The sequence below is a fragment of the Colletotrichum abscissum genome, assembly GCF_030869225.1.
Source record: "Colletotrichum abscissum strain IMI 504890 chromosome Unknown Scaffold_5.1, whole genome shotgun sequence".
Taxonomy (NCBI): Eukaryota; Fungi; Ascomycota; class Sordariomycetes; order Glomerellales; family Glomerellaceae; genus Colletotrichum; species Colletotrichum abscissum.
In genome coordinates this window covers 842,909-858,836 of record NW_026850431.1, presented here as the reverse complement: position 1 = coordinate 858,836, position 15,928 = coordinate 842,909, and the positions used below count along the sequence as shown (strand labels likewise).

Here is a 15,928-nt window from a genome sequence, read left to right as displayed (position 1 = left end):
AGAGTCAGTGGTTGTTTTGTTGATCTCTCCAAGGTTCGACTATTGTGCTGAATGACTGTTGTCTTTGGTTTCCACGTGTGTTGTTGTGGTTGGATGAGATATCGAAAGCCCGCTACACAACTCTTCACAACAGTGTAATAGGAGTTGTTAAATAATTCATATGGAGCTCGATACAATACTCTAGAGTAAAGATTGCCAGAGTCACTTTTCGCCAAGAACGGAGAAGGTCGTTACTAGATATGGGCAATAATGCGCTTTTCCAACAATATCGACTTGAATGAAACAGACATTGATCGATACTAAGTCACAGGCTATATATTGTCCTCAATAGCTGGTATAAAAGATCAAGGAGACTACTCCTGGGACCTACAGGATATCATAGCTCTTGATGATGTTTACAGAGCCCTCGGCCTCGAATCACCGGTAAATGCCTGTGACTACTCAGGAAACACATCTTGTTACACTATCTCCCATCTTCAAGTTACAATACTCGACTGCATGGCCAGTTGAAAAGCATGAAATACGACTTAAGCCCTTCGTACAAGCATTAGGCTGTGTAGAGGCATCAAGACAACATGTTTTTCTAGGTAAAGTTCGTGAATCAATGCCTTTACCAATCTAAGTATTTACTGATACCTGTCGACTTTCTCAATTAGGTGGAATTTAGTCTAGTCCAGTTTCAAGATGTGATTACCACTGTGCGTAATACCGCAACATTATCAAGCATACCTACTTCAATCAATCTCAGTGGAATTGACTTGGTTGAGCTGCTCAACGTATGTCGTTGCGAAGCATGTTGTGGCCACGCCTATACATAGGCCCCGTAACAACGATGGGAAGTAAAGAACCAAGTGATCAAGCATGAATAACATAAGTAAGAATGATAAGATCGGCTTTCAATACACGCTTGACTATCTTAGGGACAACAAGGTCATAGCAGTGATATCTTTCTGTCTGACTATTGAGTATGTGCTGTTCTTCAGCTACAAGCAAATTGAATTACATGAATTGTCCGTACCCCCATTTCTATGGTTTAGATATCGCCAAAAAGACTTCTCTTCAGGTGCCCGACGCCAAAGGGTACTCAACTGGTTTGCTGTCTTTCCCCTGCTTGTCTCGCGCCACCCCCTTTTCCTTTGACACATCATATCACTCAACCAGCCGATGCAGTGGCAGCAGGCAAAATGGAAACAGTGAGAACAAAGCCAGCAGTAATCTGAGAAGCCGAGGCCGTGCTTGTTGTCTGGGTGGTTGAAGATATTGTAGGCGATGTGGATAGAGCCCCAGAGGAAGAAGCTTGTGATGCAGAGGATGTGCTCGATTGGACGCTCGTCTGGCTAGTGCTTGGTGTGGTCGCGGATGTCGAGGGGTTCGAACTTGAGCTTGATATCGGAGAGCCAGAAATCGTAGATGAAGAAGTCACAGAAGACAAAGAATTAACGACTGTAGTGGAGCTTGATATGACGGATGATCCTGAGCTCCCACTGCTACTGGTCGTGCTGGCAGTGGCGGAAGGCGTAGAAGTAGACGTTCCTGTGCTCCCGGATGTCAAGGAAGAGCCTATGAAGGATGAAGAGGAAGAGCCCGTTGTTCCGCTGCTACTTGTGGCGTTCAAACTCGCACTTGGGTTCACGCTCAAGGTGGTAGAAAGCCCCGTGCTAGTCCTGGAGATATCGGTGTTGGAGGTGCTGGTGGATGAAGTTGTTCCCAAGTTCGAAGAAGAGGTAGTTGATGATTGCGTTGAAGTTGTAGAAGTATTGCTGAAGCTTGTCAAGGATGTCGAGGTGGAGACGAGTGAAGATGGAGAAGTAGTGCTAGAATCTGTAACGATGATTGTTGACCCGCTGCTTGAGGAGCTCGAGGTACTGGAAGATGACGAGGTCAAGGTTGTTGAGGTATCAGTACCGCTCGTTCCTGTAGTAGTTGTGCTACCTGTGTCGGTGGATGTTGAGGAAGTTGTCAGGGTCGATGACCTGGACGAGCTGGAAGAGTCTGAGGCTCTGGGATTGAAGCCGTACACGCTGAAATACTGAGCAGAGCTGACAGCACCGCCACATCTAACGGAGGAATCTGCGGGACAGAGGATGTTGCAATTAGTGATGCTGTCAGGTGTGAACTGGATAGCGGCGATGCCTGCATTGCTGCAGTAACATTGGTCGTTGAAGAGCGCGCCGAACGAACGAGAGTTGTTCACCAAGCAAGTTGTTCGGCAAAACTCTACGCTGTTGGCAGAATTGGTGGAGAACAAGGTGAAGGTCTGCTGGAAGTTGCCAGGTTGGCCACATCCTAGCAAGACCCTGCTGTAATCTTGGCTTGCTACGTTGGATACCAAGCCAACCAATATCAAAAATAAAGCTCTCATCGTGAAGGCGAACTTGGTCTATCGAAGAAACGTCGTAGTCGGTTACTCTCCTGAGATTGGATTGGAGACGGGGAGCTCTTTGCCAGCCAAGTGGAAAGGGAGAAGAAGCCCCGAGAGCAGGGCAAAGTAAGAAGTGACGAATGGAAAGAGAAGAGAGGGGTTTTTAACCCGAACTTCATACTTCAAGGAACCGGGCCGGGCAATACCACATGCCCAACTTATTTATTACACTTACCTTACCCGAGGGATGTTCAAGATATGTGATGACTCTAGCTTGAATGCCAAAATTCCTGCTACCCAGTCTGGACAGGGTTGAGGCAACCGTGATGCACTTTCATGACAATGGTTCAGCTGAATGGCTTCGCATTCTTCGACGCCTAACAGTCGTTGATGTCTTAGATCAATATCCTATCGTGCAATGGCAATGGCCGTCCGATTAGCCACCATACCTTTGTGTCTCGGAGATGTTCCGGATTCATCACAGCTGAATAGACGGGAAACGGTACCCGACTTCGCATGTAGCATGATTGATTCTTAACAGAGTACCTTTTGATTTCAATTAGCAGATGCAGGTGGTCGGCCGACCGCTTCCGAGGTGGGCGTCATGTTGGGTTTCACAGGACGGAATTGGCCGAATCGCTGAAGTACAGATAACAAACAATGCAATCATGCGCAAAGGATTTCGATATCACGTCCGCGCATAGACCGTGAAGCCTCGATCTATTGTGCGGGTGTGCTGCAGGGCTGCCGGACGAACCCCGCAGCGGCACCGGTCCGGCATGCGCCGGTTCGGACCGCCTGAGTGGGTCGTTCCGGAGCGGCACCGTTGACAGGATGGCTGGACGACATTTTGCAGGTTCTGCCTTGTGGTAACTTCCTAGGACTCAATCCAGGCAACAAAAACTTGGATTTGCACGGAAGGCATTGAATCGAACATGTATGCGAGGACACTGCCGCCTTAAGGACATTGCAACACGTTGAGTACCTAAGATACCTAGGTACCTTCCTCCCAGGTAGGAAGGCTTCCCAAGGTATCACCGGCCCAACCCATTTCCATCCTCATCCGAGCCGTCTCAGAAGCTGATCAAAGCACAACAAATATCATCATGGAGCCTCCAACCAGTCATTCAACATGAGCAATCGACCCATCTACCAACTACACAAGGACAGAGAGAAACGAGAAGAAACATGCCCTCCCCAATCCCCCGCCTCCTCCCACCAATCTTCTCAATCTTCGACTCAGGCCTCGCCGAAACAGCAAACAACCCCCTCTTCTACCTCTCCCACGACGCCGAACCCTCCGAGACAGACAACGCAATCGGCATCAACATCCACGCAGGCCCCTTCTCCACCGCACCCATCATCGCGCACCTCACCCACCGCCTCGTAAGCCTACCGGGCTAGAAGACCCGTCGCACCATGCAAGTCCACCTCGAACAACCGCAGTCTCCCCTCCCTTCGCGCCCCCGCCGCCGTGAAAGCAACTCCAGCGACACCCCCAAGATCCTCCTCCACGAAGACCGCGGTCGACAAGGGAACGCTCTGGGCTTCCGCTCGCTTTTCAGCCGTATCATCCGCGGGAGAGGGTATCAGGGCCTATGGCGCTTCACGATGCGTCTTCGGGATCCTTGTTGGGCGGAGATGACGACCGATGTCGATTTCGAATGGAGGCATAGTCGAGGGTTATCTATTCGGACACTACGCCTTTCAGACGGGTGGCTTCTCTAGCGGAAACGCACGCCCGACGAGACTCGCATCCTGAGAGCTCCACGACAGTCGTACCTCGGAAGGGGAGGCTATGCCAAAGTAGACGAAGAGTTAGTCGCCATGATATCAATTGACCCCTCGCGACCGTACCTTGGAACAGGATTCCGATTCCTCAACTCCGCTGCCATTCCCCCTAACGCAAAAGAGACTCCCTTCTTGAACGACGACTTCGCGTTGGTGGCGATCATGTCCGGTATTGGTATCATCATGGGCGAGAACGAAACGTTAGGCGGCGTGCTGACGGCTGAGGAAATACAAGCTTCACAGAGACCTCATCTCAAGCGCGCCGCATTAGTAGAGAAGCACGCCCGCGAGGCAAAGGAATGGCTCGCTACTCTGGACCTCCTCGACGACAATGACCGTGACGACGAGCCACCTCATATACGAAGGGCTGAAAGAATAGCTCCATGGAGGGACCTCCACGGGTCAAGAGGAACGGTCACACGGGGAAAAGAAGGAGTCAGTGGCAAGACAAAAAGCTCCAAAGCAACACCGCCTGGAGATCGCCGACAGCGCAGTCTATCAGCGCCCGAGACTTCTTCGCAGCGAAGGGCAGCTGAGAAGACTTTGCACCACGATTCAAATCGTAGACAGGAATGGGAGAAGAGGCCTGCCGTGTACGTGCCGAGGAAGAGGGAGAGAACTGCGAATGCGTCTGCGGCGACGAGACGGACTACGCCGCTGCGGTCTTCACAGAGGAGCTCGTATGGGGATCGAGACCCGACGAGTCGGAGCGTTATCTTGGCACAAGGAGGAACGCAAATTGAGTGAGCTGGTGGAGTATGGCGTGAGTTTGATGGTTTGAGGCCCTCGAGAAGCTAAATCATTTTCGAGGAACGGTCTCCTCAAGCACGTCTGATTCTGAGGTGTCCAGAGGGGTTTCGAGGTCGGTCGAGTTGGTGATGGCTGGGTGGAGGAAATATTCGGTGCAGGCTCGCGCTACAATGACAGTACTAGCAGTAGTAATTCATGGCATAACTATGGCATATGATTTGACTACGCGAAACCGAGCGTGCGATTCCTTTGTGTTCGTTTTGTGACGATTGAGAAAAAATACTGAAATAAATCGATGAACTTACAAGACTGCCTGTCAAAGACCTCGCCCTGCTTGCGGATTACTTAGTCTAGAATATACAGAATGTGCAGAAGTAGTACATCGGGATCTGTAGATGCCCGATGGAGCAGATGTTGTAGGGTCGTGGTAGGACTCGCAAAGAGAATGATTCTGGCTCATGGTTATCCAGACTATGAGTATGGACACGCCGCCTTCACAAATGCATTTGACCACCCAACCTTCCAGGAGATTGAAGTTCCTGAACCAGGGAAGGCGGTACTCTATGCGTTGTGTGCAATGCAGAATCTAATAGGGCATGATGGAAGGGGCGTAGTCATTCAGAAGACAGTCGCTGACCAGGCTAGATGACCCCATTCCCAGACGAAAACTTATCGGAGGACTTCGTGCCAACTAATAAACTCAAATTATGTCCCCTATTCACTGATCTCGCTTATTGTCACAACTTCTCGCAAAGAGACAAGCGGACCATCAGTATCCAGATACATGGCCGAGGTGGCTCCTCCGGAAGGCTCCGATTAGCTCCGCCCTCGATTTTTCGCGAAATGCAAGGCGAAAGAATCGAGCAAGACACTGGACAACCAATGGCTTGTGTCTCAGGAACGCAAAGCGGCTGAGAAAAGTTGAGAAATATGAAGACTGAACGCAGAGAGACGATAGAGACCAGCATCACGGCAAGCGTGTTGCATAAGATACTTACACAGCCTCAAGCCTATTCTTTGAACATCGTAAGATGCCAAGGCAATATCCATTGGGCCAAGCTTCACTGTGGAAAATCGTAAGCTCGGCTTTTCTCTTTCCGCGCTTGCCAGTGTGGGTTCTGGCTGTGATCGTTTTCAGCTGATATAGTTGTGATCTTAAACCCCGCATCGACGGGTGGGAGATGGGCAGCAGAAGGGAGGACAATCTCCGTATATCCCCGGATCTGCAAGAAGGCCTTCGAGATCCCCAGGATCTCGAAGTGAGCGGAGAAATTCATCAACCGACATACTTCGGAATGGAGAGACGGGCCCATCATGGAGCCGATGGTCGTCAATGTTGATGCTTGGCCTCTGCAAAGCCGCCACCGCAGGAATGGCAGCCTTGCCCCTAGCTGGGGGCCACGAAGAAGTTCCGGAACAAATGGCTGACCCAGGAGCAAGACCGATCTACAGGCGGGCGTTCGGTAGGCTAGCGGCTCGAAGAGAAGGTGGCGTGTATGGTTGGATTCATCATCGGAGACGATTTCGACCAAAGCTAAGCAAACAAGCTCCCAGGTCGTGCCAATGGTGCGTAAGCCAAGTCGGTTGACCTCTTGGTTGTCCCTCCATTAGCGGAGCCGCGATTCATGGCACAGCGCCTAGTGGTGTGCGAGGAATTCTCGTGCCCGTCTTGTTATGTCTGCTGCCAAGCAGGAGGTAGCCGCCACGTTGTTGATGTTGAGCAAAAGCCTAGCCAAGGAAAGGGGGAAAACGGACTCGGGGGCCTTGGCGTTTCTTGTATCTGGAGCTTGGGTTGCTTGTAAGTTAGTTCGACCAGGGACCGTCACTTCGGACACGTCGGACCCCAACAACAATGTCCTGAAGCGAAACAAATGTGCATACTGATGTCGTTTTGTTTCTTGCTACTGTCATCTAATCTTAGCACTCGAATGCGTTGCGTAGCACATGCGACGGACCCTGAATTTGTCAGAAACAAGCAGAGTGGGAACATCCTGTCGCAAGCTATTCCCAGCGTCGCAAGCAGCACAGACAGGGTGTCACAGGCCAGGCGTTCTCAAACATGCGCGGTGCTCCGAAACATGCTGATAAGAACCAACCCACCGGGCGATATCTAGCGATGAATGTCGGAATATCAATACCACAGTCCATATGTGAAGAGGTTGGGAAGCTAGTTGCGACGCAATTCCAAAAATACGAGCATGTGCGGCCTTTCCAGGTTCTAGGCTTCTAGAAGTATTCTTAGTCTCGCCGGGGAAGGCTTTAGCTGTGAGACATTGGCCGGGGCAGCGGGAGGCTCGTCAGCAGCCGTTCGATTGGTGTCAACCAAGGTGCTGTGGCCTCGACTCTCAAGATCGCCCGATTGGACCGAAGGTACAGTGGTATCTGCACAAGTTGCGAGTTTGAGAGATCGGGGACCTTCAACTTCTACTGACAGGCGCTTTGGTGGTGTCGTAAAGGAGCCCTGCGGCTCACCGCCGTTTGGGAGCGGCGAATTTGAATGATTCGGACAAAGTTCACGGTGGGATCTTGAGTTTCTCGGTGCGCATCTCCCATGGTATGATGATAGCGGCCGGCGGGCACGGTAGTATTCCAAAAACCCAGGGTAGCACGCCGCGGCAGCTCGCCGGAGCAGAGGCCAGAAGGCTGGAAAGCATCTCGAAACGCTCGGGAGATGCGCCTGCAGATGTTTTGCCTCGTTGCGGTAAGGATTAGGATGCGCGCCGGAGCATAGTCGAGTGGTGGGTGGTGACGGAGGTGGGGTGATGGGAGAATGCACTGGTGCAGACAGGCGCATGGCCGGCCAGGTGTTGTTGAGCTTGCGAAAAGGGCCCGGTTTGGCGAGGATGATGGACCCGTTCTTCTCCGCAAGAAATACTCGGGGTTTGGGGTTGAACGGGGGAGATGTTGTTGGAGAGGTGGGGAAGATGGGGAGACGGGGAAACGAGATTCGGGCGAGAGACACTTTTGTGATTACGGACGGTCGATACGTGGTTGAAGGACTCTCCCACGTTACGGCGAGGGGCGGGCGTCCTTCCAGGTTGAGTTTAGACGAGGGGCGGGCAAGTCGAGGCGAGAGGAGGGACGGTGGCCGGTGAGGTGAGGTGAGTGGTCAGCGGTGGTCGGAGAGGTCGAGTGCCGGGGCAAGTCGCATCAGGCTATCAGCCTCTTGGGCTTCTCTGGAAGCAGTCCAGGTATGATTGCTCTGTGCGGTACATTAGCTTGGATGTAGCGACTGGGATGTGGGAGGAGTTTTGGCTGACTGGCGCTCCGTTGGCGGCAAGCAAGTCAGAGGCAATGGCGTGGTTTCTGAGGGTACAAAGTCTTGGCAAACATTGCGATGTCGTATACTCATGATAAACCGTAGCCCGTGGATGGTTCAGTTGGTGGTGGTGATGACCAGCAGAGAGGAACCCTAGATGCGACTATGGAGTATCCGTACCTTGGCCTTGGGCCATTTGACCCAGCATGACTCGGCATGAGGTGGATTGAAGAACGATCTCAGGCGGATGACTCCAGACTCCAGTCCTTGTTAGACGTGCTAGACGTGCTAGACTGTAGATTTGACATCTGGAGGCCGGGGAAACAGAGATTGGGGAAATTTGCCCGTGGGGAACGGTGATGCGGAGAATGTGAGGGGGCGAATACGGAAGATACCATTGGCCAGAGGTGATGAAGTTGTGAGAAAATAATTCGGAAGATGGCCGAATATTCGCAGGCCAGAGGAGGGGGAAGTGGAGACGTTGGCGCTATCGGTGTTGCGCCCGACGGAGGGAGCCCCCGGTTGTCCCCGGTCGTGCCTTCCCAAGAACCGTCTTTGTCATTTTCCTCACAAGCGACGGGGGAAGGTACGAGGTATCGAGAAACGGTGGAAGGAAGGAAGTAAGGTAGGGAAGGAGCCAGTGTCAGCTAGTGGCAGAGGCAGTGACAGTAGGGGTGGGACTGCCTTCCGACGGACTATCCAACTAGACGCCCACAAAGGTGACGAGTATCGTGGCCATGCCAGGAATGCGCAAGTAATACGGAGCCAGCAGACCATTTGACAGTTTCGACGGACCATCCTGGGGCCCCGACTTGAGAATCTCTGGGGAATTGAAAGGGTCGCGGGGATGAAGAAGAATGGACACGCAGTAGTCCGGGTTGGTGGACACTCACACTCACCAATGTACTACCTAGGTATTTGTAGCGTGCCATTTGCTAGGTATTGACGCTTGGGCAACTGGGTTCCAAAGTTGCAACACTTACATGGCCATTGGCGGATAGCAGTGCGCGAATTTCCTCGACTTCCATTGTCACTTGTATTTTTGCCCTCCACCATGGCCCATGATACATTTCTCATTGGCCAAGAGACAACACAGATGAGAGACATTTTCTTCTTTTCAGTAGTAGTCGGCAGTAATACGGATGGTGCTAACTTGTTAGCATCAGGCCACAACGCCCGTTAAGCTTATTTCCCCGTTCCCCCATCATCTTGTACGGTGGGACGGACGCTGGCTGGCTGCTAGTGCATTGGGCGGGCATTGCCAATCACCCATTACCTAGGTACCCATCAGTGCGGGATCGGCTATCTGCTAATCCAATGGGGGATCATCTGGGGGAAATCTGTTCGCGGAGCTGTCAAACGTGTCAGACGTGTTCGTTTGATCTCGCGAACCGCTCTGCTGGAATCGACGAAACGACCTCACTTGACGACATTTTTGTGACCTCACCTCATTGATATTGTTCAGTTGTCGTCGACGTCGTCAAGTGCGGCGACAATTTACTCAACTCCCTCGCAGCGCCGAGCAACTTGGCGTGACGGGATGGCTTGCCGAGGAGGACACAAGCACTTTCTTGGCAGACTCATCGCCCGTTGCGTCTTGGCGACTTGGCCGACGTCTGGTCAGCGTGGCCCATCCTTGCCCGTCTGCCTGCCTGCCTGCGTTCCTTTCCCACGCTTGCGATTTGTGGTGTTGGTGTTGGTGTTGGCATTGGCGCTGGCGATTTTGGTGTCGCTTGTTCCCCCCCTCTCTCGCAAGTTGCAACCAGGTGGCGGCAGTAGTGCGAGGCATGGAAGAAGCATAATTTGAGAGGAGCACAGTCTCGCGCGAAGAAGGTGCAACTGAGATATCCGGAGTCGAGCGTGACTTTCCTCAGGTCGAATGCTTACGATGTACGTATCTACCTTGGTGGACGGGATGTCTTCTGGCGCTCCTTCTGGAAGGCAGCAACCGATCGACAAAGGAAAGAAGAGGAGTCACGGGACGCCAGTGAAGGCGCGCTTTCCTTGCCTCGCTCTCCCTTAGGTTCAGGTCCCTGCTGGATCGGGAAGGAACTCTAAATCATCGTGAAGAGAAGACAAAATGAAGGCAGGCGTGATGGTGACTTGGTGGGTCATGCTGCTCAAGTGCCTCCCATTCGTTTGTCTTGCATTTCCCTCATTCTTTCCCAAATCCAACATCTCCCGTCATCCAACATCTAATGGAAGAGTACGTACTCCTTACCTCTGACCATCTCCATTGTCTGACTCTGACTCTGACTCTGCTGCTCATCTTCCATTCCCTCCGGTCTCCTCTTCTCCCACACACACACACACACACACACACACACACACACACACACACACACACACACACACACACACAAAATCACACAAACGCACACACACCTTTTCCCTCCCGCTCCATCGAAGGATTCGGCCGTGATGCAACATTGCTCAATCGCCCCCATCCAACTCTCCACAGACCAAACCCCAACACAGACAGCCAAGACCTCCTGGACGTGTGAGGCGCAAACTTTTTCTGCACTCGCTCCATCCTAACCCTTTTTCGCGGCCCTGACTAAGGTAACTTTTTTTTCGTTCCTTCCTGGCTCCGTTTGGCGTTGGTTCTCACTTCTCACAGTGCACACTACCGCCGCCATCGAACCCCCGTTGCTATTCCTAGCGTTCCAACCTGCTTATTCTTGGCCCTCAACTCCATCCGTTTCTTACACTGCTCCGACAGCGCAACATCACAGCTATCGCTACCACTGCAACGGAGCCATTCAGAATTGTATCGCGACAAAGGCCAGCCATGACTGAGTAATCGAGAGTCGTTTTCCAACGGGTCTACTACGTGCCATTCGTTTCACTGTTTCCTATTCTGGTCTGCTACAGCGCAACCTGTACCATGCCCGAAACCATAGAGTACAGACACCAAGACAAGAGAGATGGAAGCGTGTGACACGTTTTGTGCGACCAAACGGACACCGTCGTCACTTTCTCCTACGCATACCAACCCGAAATGAAATCCATTCATGGAGACAAGAGGGTGTTCGGCCGGCGACTCCCAGTGGATTCGACATGATGCGCGTTAACTTGGATCCCGCCTCATATCGCATCTCACTTTGCCGCACTGGGACATGCCGGGAGACGGACGCTTGACCCATGGACCACGGTTCATCATTACAAACGCCAACCGACCTCTTCCCCATCCAGATGCCTCGCCAGTAGGGAGCTTGCTACCTAGCTGAGAAGCCGGCTGCATGGGGTGATCCATCATGTGCCGGAGTGAAGGCCGTCTCCCGCACGCGTGGAATTCCGTAGTGGGCATAGACCAGACGCTGGCTTTGCTTCCTCTCCCTTGCCAACGAACGCCATCGTATGCAATATCCCAACATGGTCCGCGCCCTCGTAATCCTCGTGGTCCCTAGCTTTCCCTAGCTCTCTCTCGGGATCGTACTTCGCCAACCACCATGGGCATGGGCATGGAACAAACACCCCGGTCTCCTCGACCCCCTTGTCTGCCGCCTTTTCTCGTGCTACTCGCAAGTTGCATGGTATCCGTATCGAGGCACGCCGCACGCTCTTCTACTCTCCCGGCTAGAAAGCTCTAGCTGCCATCTAGCAAATCTAGCTTCCATGTAGCATACCTCCCTCTGGTCTCCTCACCATGCTCATCCTGTCCTCTTCCCCGACGCCGACCCCGCATCATTGACTCCGACCTCCCCACGCATCCATCAGAAACAGTTCTGGCCTCCATTGGCCAGCCTGCCCGCACTAATCATCACGCTTCTCACTGCAGCGTTCCATCATGGGAGATGATCGCTTTCGAAACCATGAGCATGTCGGTGCCATCCCGGTCACTCTGGACCTCGATACCGGTGCTCTTTGTTTTTGTCTCTCTCAACTCCTTCGAAACCACCTTATCCACCTGCTCCATGTTGGTGAACTCTTGGCACCGACGCGATGGACGGTCTGATGATTCGCCAACCTGCATGGCTATCGATGGCTTGCCCAACTATATGAAGAAGCTTTGTGCCCCCCTCTTCATCCCATTCTGTTGAACTCAACCAGTCGTGCCTCATCCTCTCATCTCTTCTTCCTCCTTTACCTCTCTCTTGATCACCGACATCATCTTCAACCACCTCAGTCCCTCATACACTTGACCGTGTCTTAGAGAGCCAACAAACGCAGACAGACATCCACCATGTCGACGTCGACTGCGCAGCCCGCCGACCCCGTCGCCAAGGGCGTGCTGGCCACGGCCAAGCAGTCCTTGAAGGACCTCTTCATCTGGAGACAGCGTACCGTTGTTGTTAGTCCAACTGGCGAGACGCACACAGAATGGCAAGATCCCGACCCAATCAAGAACCCCATCAGCCTCATGGCCCAGCTCAGCCCTCGCGACTGGCTCTTCTTCCTCTGCGGTTTCTGCGCCTGGACCGCCGATGCTTTTGACTTCCACGCCTTGTCTATCCAGACCACTAAGCTGGCCAAGTACTACGACCGCTCAAAGACGGATATCACCACTGCCATCACCCTGACTCTGCTTCTCCGTTCCGTCGGCGCCGCCTTCTTCGGTCTGGCCGGTGACAAGTATGGTCGCAAGTGGCCCATGGTTCTCAACATGATCATCCTTGGTCTTTTGCAGATTGCCACCATTTACAGCAAGACTTTCCAGCAATTCTTGGCTGTGCGCAGTTTGTTCGGTCTCTTCATGGGAGGTGTCTACGGCAACGCCATTGCCATGGCTCTTGAGCACTGCCCGTATGTCAATCAATCTTCTGCCTTTCGTCACTAGCTCGCTAACAGATTCCCAGCTCCAACGCTCGTGGTTTGATGTCCGGTATCCTCCAACAGGGCTACTCATTCGGCTACGTCCTCGCCGCTTGCGCCAACCTCGGTGTCGGTGGTGGCACCGAGACCTGGAAGACGGTCTTCTGGATCGCTGCCGGTATCTCCATCGCCGTCGGTCTTGTCCGCATTGCTTTCCCCGAGTCCCAGCAGTTCCTCGAGGCCAAGGCCCACGGAAAGAAGTCGGCCTCACCCGGCGCCTTCTGGCGCGAGACCAAGAAGATGCTGGCCCAGGAGTGGAAGATGTGTGTCTACTGCATCATCCTCATGACCTGGTTCAACTACTACTCCCACACCTCGCAAGACTCGTACACGACCTTCATGATTGCTCAGAAGGAGATGGACAACGCTGGTGCTTCCCGCGCCTCCATTCTCATGAAGGCTGGCGCTTGCGTTGGTGGCACCATCATCGGTTACCTGTCCCAGTTCGTCGGTCGTCGCCGTGCCATTATCGTCTCTGCTCTCATCTCTGCCTGCCTCATCCCCGCCTGGATCCTTCCCCAGGGCGAGCGCAGCCTGAGTGCTAGCGGTTTCTTCATGCAGTTCTTCGTCCAGGGTGCCTGGGGTGTCATTCCCATCCACCTCAACGAGCTTTCGCCCCCGGCCTTCCGCTCCTCTTTCCCAGGTATCACCTACCAGCTGGGTAACATGATTTCGTCCCCGTCTGCACAGATTGTCAACGCCATCTCCGAGAAGACCTTTGTCAGAGCCCCTTCAGGCCACAGCGTCGAGGCCTACGGACCTGTCATGGGTATCGCCACGGCCATCATCGCCATGGGCATTGTCGTCACCACCATGTTCGGACCCGAGCGTCGCGGCCGCAGCTTCGAGCACGCCGTCGCCGGTGTGCAAGGCGAGGCCGTCGAGACCAAGGAGATTGACGACCACGACGAGGAGAAGGGTAGCATCAGGGCCTCCAACGTCGAGGACACCCGCAAGGAATAAGATCGGTCGCTGCCGGGCTCAGCGATAGACGTACAACACTTTTGAGAAGTACAACTGGAATGATTTGGAATTACGGTACACAGGTACAGGAAGGAGGCCGGGCATAGGCCTCCAATGGCTGTGATGCCATACACAATACCCCATGTGAAGCGCCACGGCGCGAATGAATGAATATAAAGATTGATACCATTTTCAAAAAAAAGTCCCCCTGTCTTACCGCACTCGCCCGTGACGATCAGCACATGTGTGCGACATGTTGTTTCAAATCACGACATTTCTTCGCTCGTGTGGACAAGCTTTCCGCCAAGCCGCTGGCTGAGTATCGGCGTCGCTGGGCGTTGAAGCTTGCGAGTGCTTGTCTCTGTCTGGTTTTCTTTTGCATTTCAGGGGAAATTAGTCATCGATGGTGCTAGACCCGATGGAGGGCGGAACCGGTCGGGCCCACTTATCCCGCTCTATCTTCTATTGCCGCGTGAGCAGTAACCGGCGGTCGGCTACTTGCCTTCTCAAGAAGTCAGATTGGCAGTCGGCGTCTTGAGACGGCGATGGGTCACTCTCGATTTGCTCAGGGAAGCCTCAACAATGATTTCTTTGGCTTGGCTGGGCTGTCTTTAGGTTGTGCAGCTGTTCTGGTTGGGTCTACTGCCTGAGCCCATACTCCCTTAGGTTCAGGGCTAGAGTGCTTCACAGCGAAGTCCCTTGCAACCCTGGCAAACGGTTGTAATTCTCACGTCAAGGCAAGGGTTTTTTGCGGTTGGAATTAAGAAATTATACAGAGTCCTTGATCCGAAGGTTTATCAAATCACTACTGCCAGACGTATATCACTACCTTATATTCTCTCAATTGTACGGCCAACCCCCGGAATGGATCATGTATGAGGTTTTTCCCCGCGTTGCAATCTCACATCTCTCCCTTTCCCCGACATCTCCAGACTCCACGTTTTCTAGGTATGTGCAATGCAGGGTTTTTCGTCAGGCGGCCAGGCCTTCTCCATCCGGGGTTCGTCCAGTCTGTGCGGTGAGACATTTGCGATCAGCGATGCCGCGATGTTGGAAGCAGTCTCGTACGATGTGCAGTGGGCGCCAAACGTCGCGATGGGGCCGGTTCGTGTGCTCACCGTCCCGTGGGTTGGTTCATTGGGGCACCGTTTAATTGGCGTCCGTTGTGGGGTGATGCTGTTGGTGAGTCCCGCTCGCTCCAGATTTCTCCAAGAGTTTTTTCAATGGAGGCAACCCCGCTCATGTTCCTTTCCCCTCATTTACCCTGTTGCGCAGAGATGTTTTGTTCGGACTCGCTCCAGTCTGGGCGCTGAGATTTCGCATGGTTCCAGACCCAGCTACTCCGTATAGTGTATAGTAAGTCAAAACCGTCAATGTCAGGGTTGAGATAGAGGGTCTAGTGGATCTGGGGGGAAGGACGCGTGCGTGGTGCGCGGAGAGAACACCGGTCGCTTCTTTGAGCTGAGCCCAAGGATGTGGGCGTGGGGTAGGGGAATACTTCCAGTTAGTGAAGTGTTCACGTACGAAGTTGGCAAGGTTGGAAGAGATTTTGGTCTGACCCCATCGCGAACCCGAGGACTTGGCAACCTTTCCACTTTTCTCTTCTTCCCTTTCTTTCTTTTCTGGGATTTAAATTTCTTGATGTGAGGTATCCTCCTCGGATGTTGTCCGTTCCCCCCAGGCCCTAATACCACAATCCGACCCGGGTCTTATGTATACCTGCGGCGCAAAAAAGCCCAGTCGCTTTTCGGGATTTATTTACTCATACAGGTTTGATCTTGAATTCCTTCCTGTGGGCCGGGGTAATCGGCTACACTACGCCGTGGGATACATGCATGCGCTTGAGATTCGTGAGATGGGGGAGCCGGCGGTGGTCTGATTCCGGGTTCCGGACGAGCGGGACGGGAGGAGTTAGTCTGGGCTTCTCGGCAAGCTAGCTGGAAATTTGTTGGTTGAAAAGTAAAGGAGATGATGTGGTGACAACTATA

The 15,928-nt window shown here is 53.0% G+C and overlaps 6 protein-coding genes across 6 annotated transcripts; 3 read left to right on the top strand and 3 right to left on the bottom strand.

The window, feature by feature from the left end:
- Nucleotides 1–1,164: 1,164 nt before the first annotated feature.
- Nucleotides 1,165–2,033, top strand: CABS01_02787 (uncharacterized protein; the record flags this gene model as incomplete). Its single annotated transcript, XM_060536165.1, has 2 exons — nt 1,165–1,193; nt 1,280–2,033. 2 exons carry the CDS (start codon nt 1,165–1,167, stop codon nt 2,031–2,033), a joined length of 783 nt encoding a protein of 260 aa, XP_060394077.1.
- Nucleotides 2,034–3,550: 1,517 nt separating this feature from the next.
- CABS01_02786 (uncharacterized protein) lies at nt 3,551–4,900 on the top strand (the record flags this gene model as incomplete). Its single annotated transcript, XM_060536164.1, has 3 exons — nt 3,551–3,748; nt 3,809–4,015; nt 4,091–4,900. The coding sequence occupies 3 exons, from the start codon at nt 3,551–3,553 to the stop codon at nt 4,898–4,900; spliced, it is 1,215 nt and encodes a 404-aa protein (XP_060394076.1).
- A 1,806-nt stretch (nt 4,901–6,706) lies between these two features.
- On the bottom strand, nt 6,707–6,814 carry CABS01_02785 (uncharacterized protein; the record flags this gene model as incomplete). Its single annotated transcript, XM_060536163.1, has 1 exon — nt 6,707–6,814. The coding sequence occupies one exon, from the start codon at nt 6,812–6,814 to the stop codon at nt 6,707–6,709; it is 108 nt and encodes a 35-aa protein (XP_060394075.1).
- A 4,566-nt stretch (nt 6,815–11,380) lies between these two features.
- On the bottom strand, nt 11,381–11,539 carry CABS01_02784 (uncharacterized protein; the record flags this gene model as incomplete). Its single annotated transcript, XM_060536162.1, has 1 exon — nt 11,381–11,539. The coding sequence occupies one exon, from the start codon at nt 11,537–11,539 to the stop codon at nt 11,381–11,383; it is 159 nt and encodes a 52-aa protein (XP_060394074.1).
- A 395-nt stretch (nt 11,540–11,934) lies between these two features.
- CABS01_02783 (uncharacterized protein) lies at nt 11,935–12,138 on the bottom strand (the record flags this gene model as incomplete). Its single annotated transcript, XM_060536161.1, has 1 exon — nt 11,935–12,138. One exon carries the CDS (start codon nt 12,136–12,138, stop codon nt 11,935–11,937), a length of 204 nt encoding a protein of 67 aa, XP_060394073.1.
- CABS01_02782 (major facilitator superfamily transporter) lies at nt 11,953–13,940 on the top strand (the record flags this gene model as incomplete). The annotated part of the gene is made up of 3 exons (XM_060536160.1): nt 11,953–12,081; nt 12,319–12,908; nt 12,962–13,940. 3 exons carry the CDS (start codon nt 11,953–11,955, stop codon nt 13,938–13,940), a joined length of 1,698 nt encoding a protein of 565 aa, XP_060394072.1.
- Between the last annotated feature and the right edge of the window lie 1,988 nt (nt 13,941–15,928).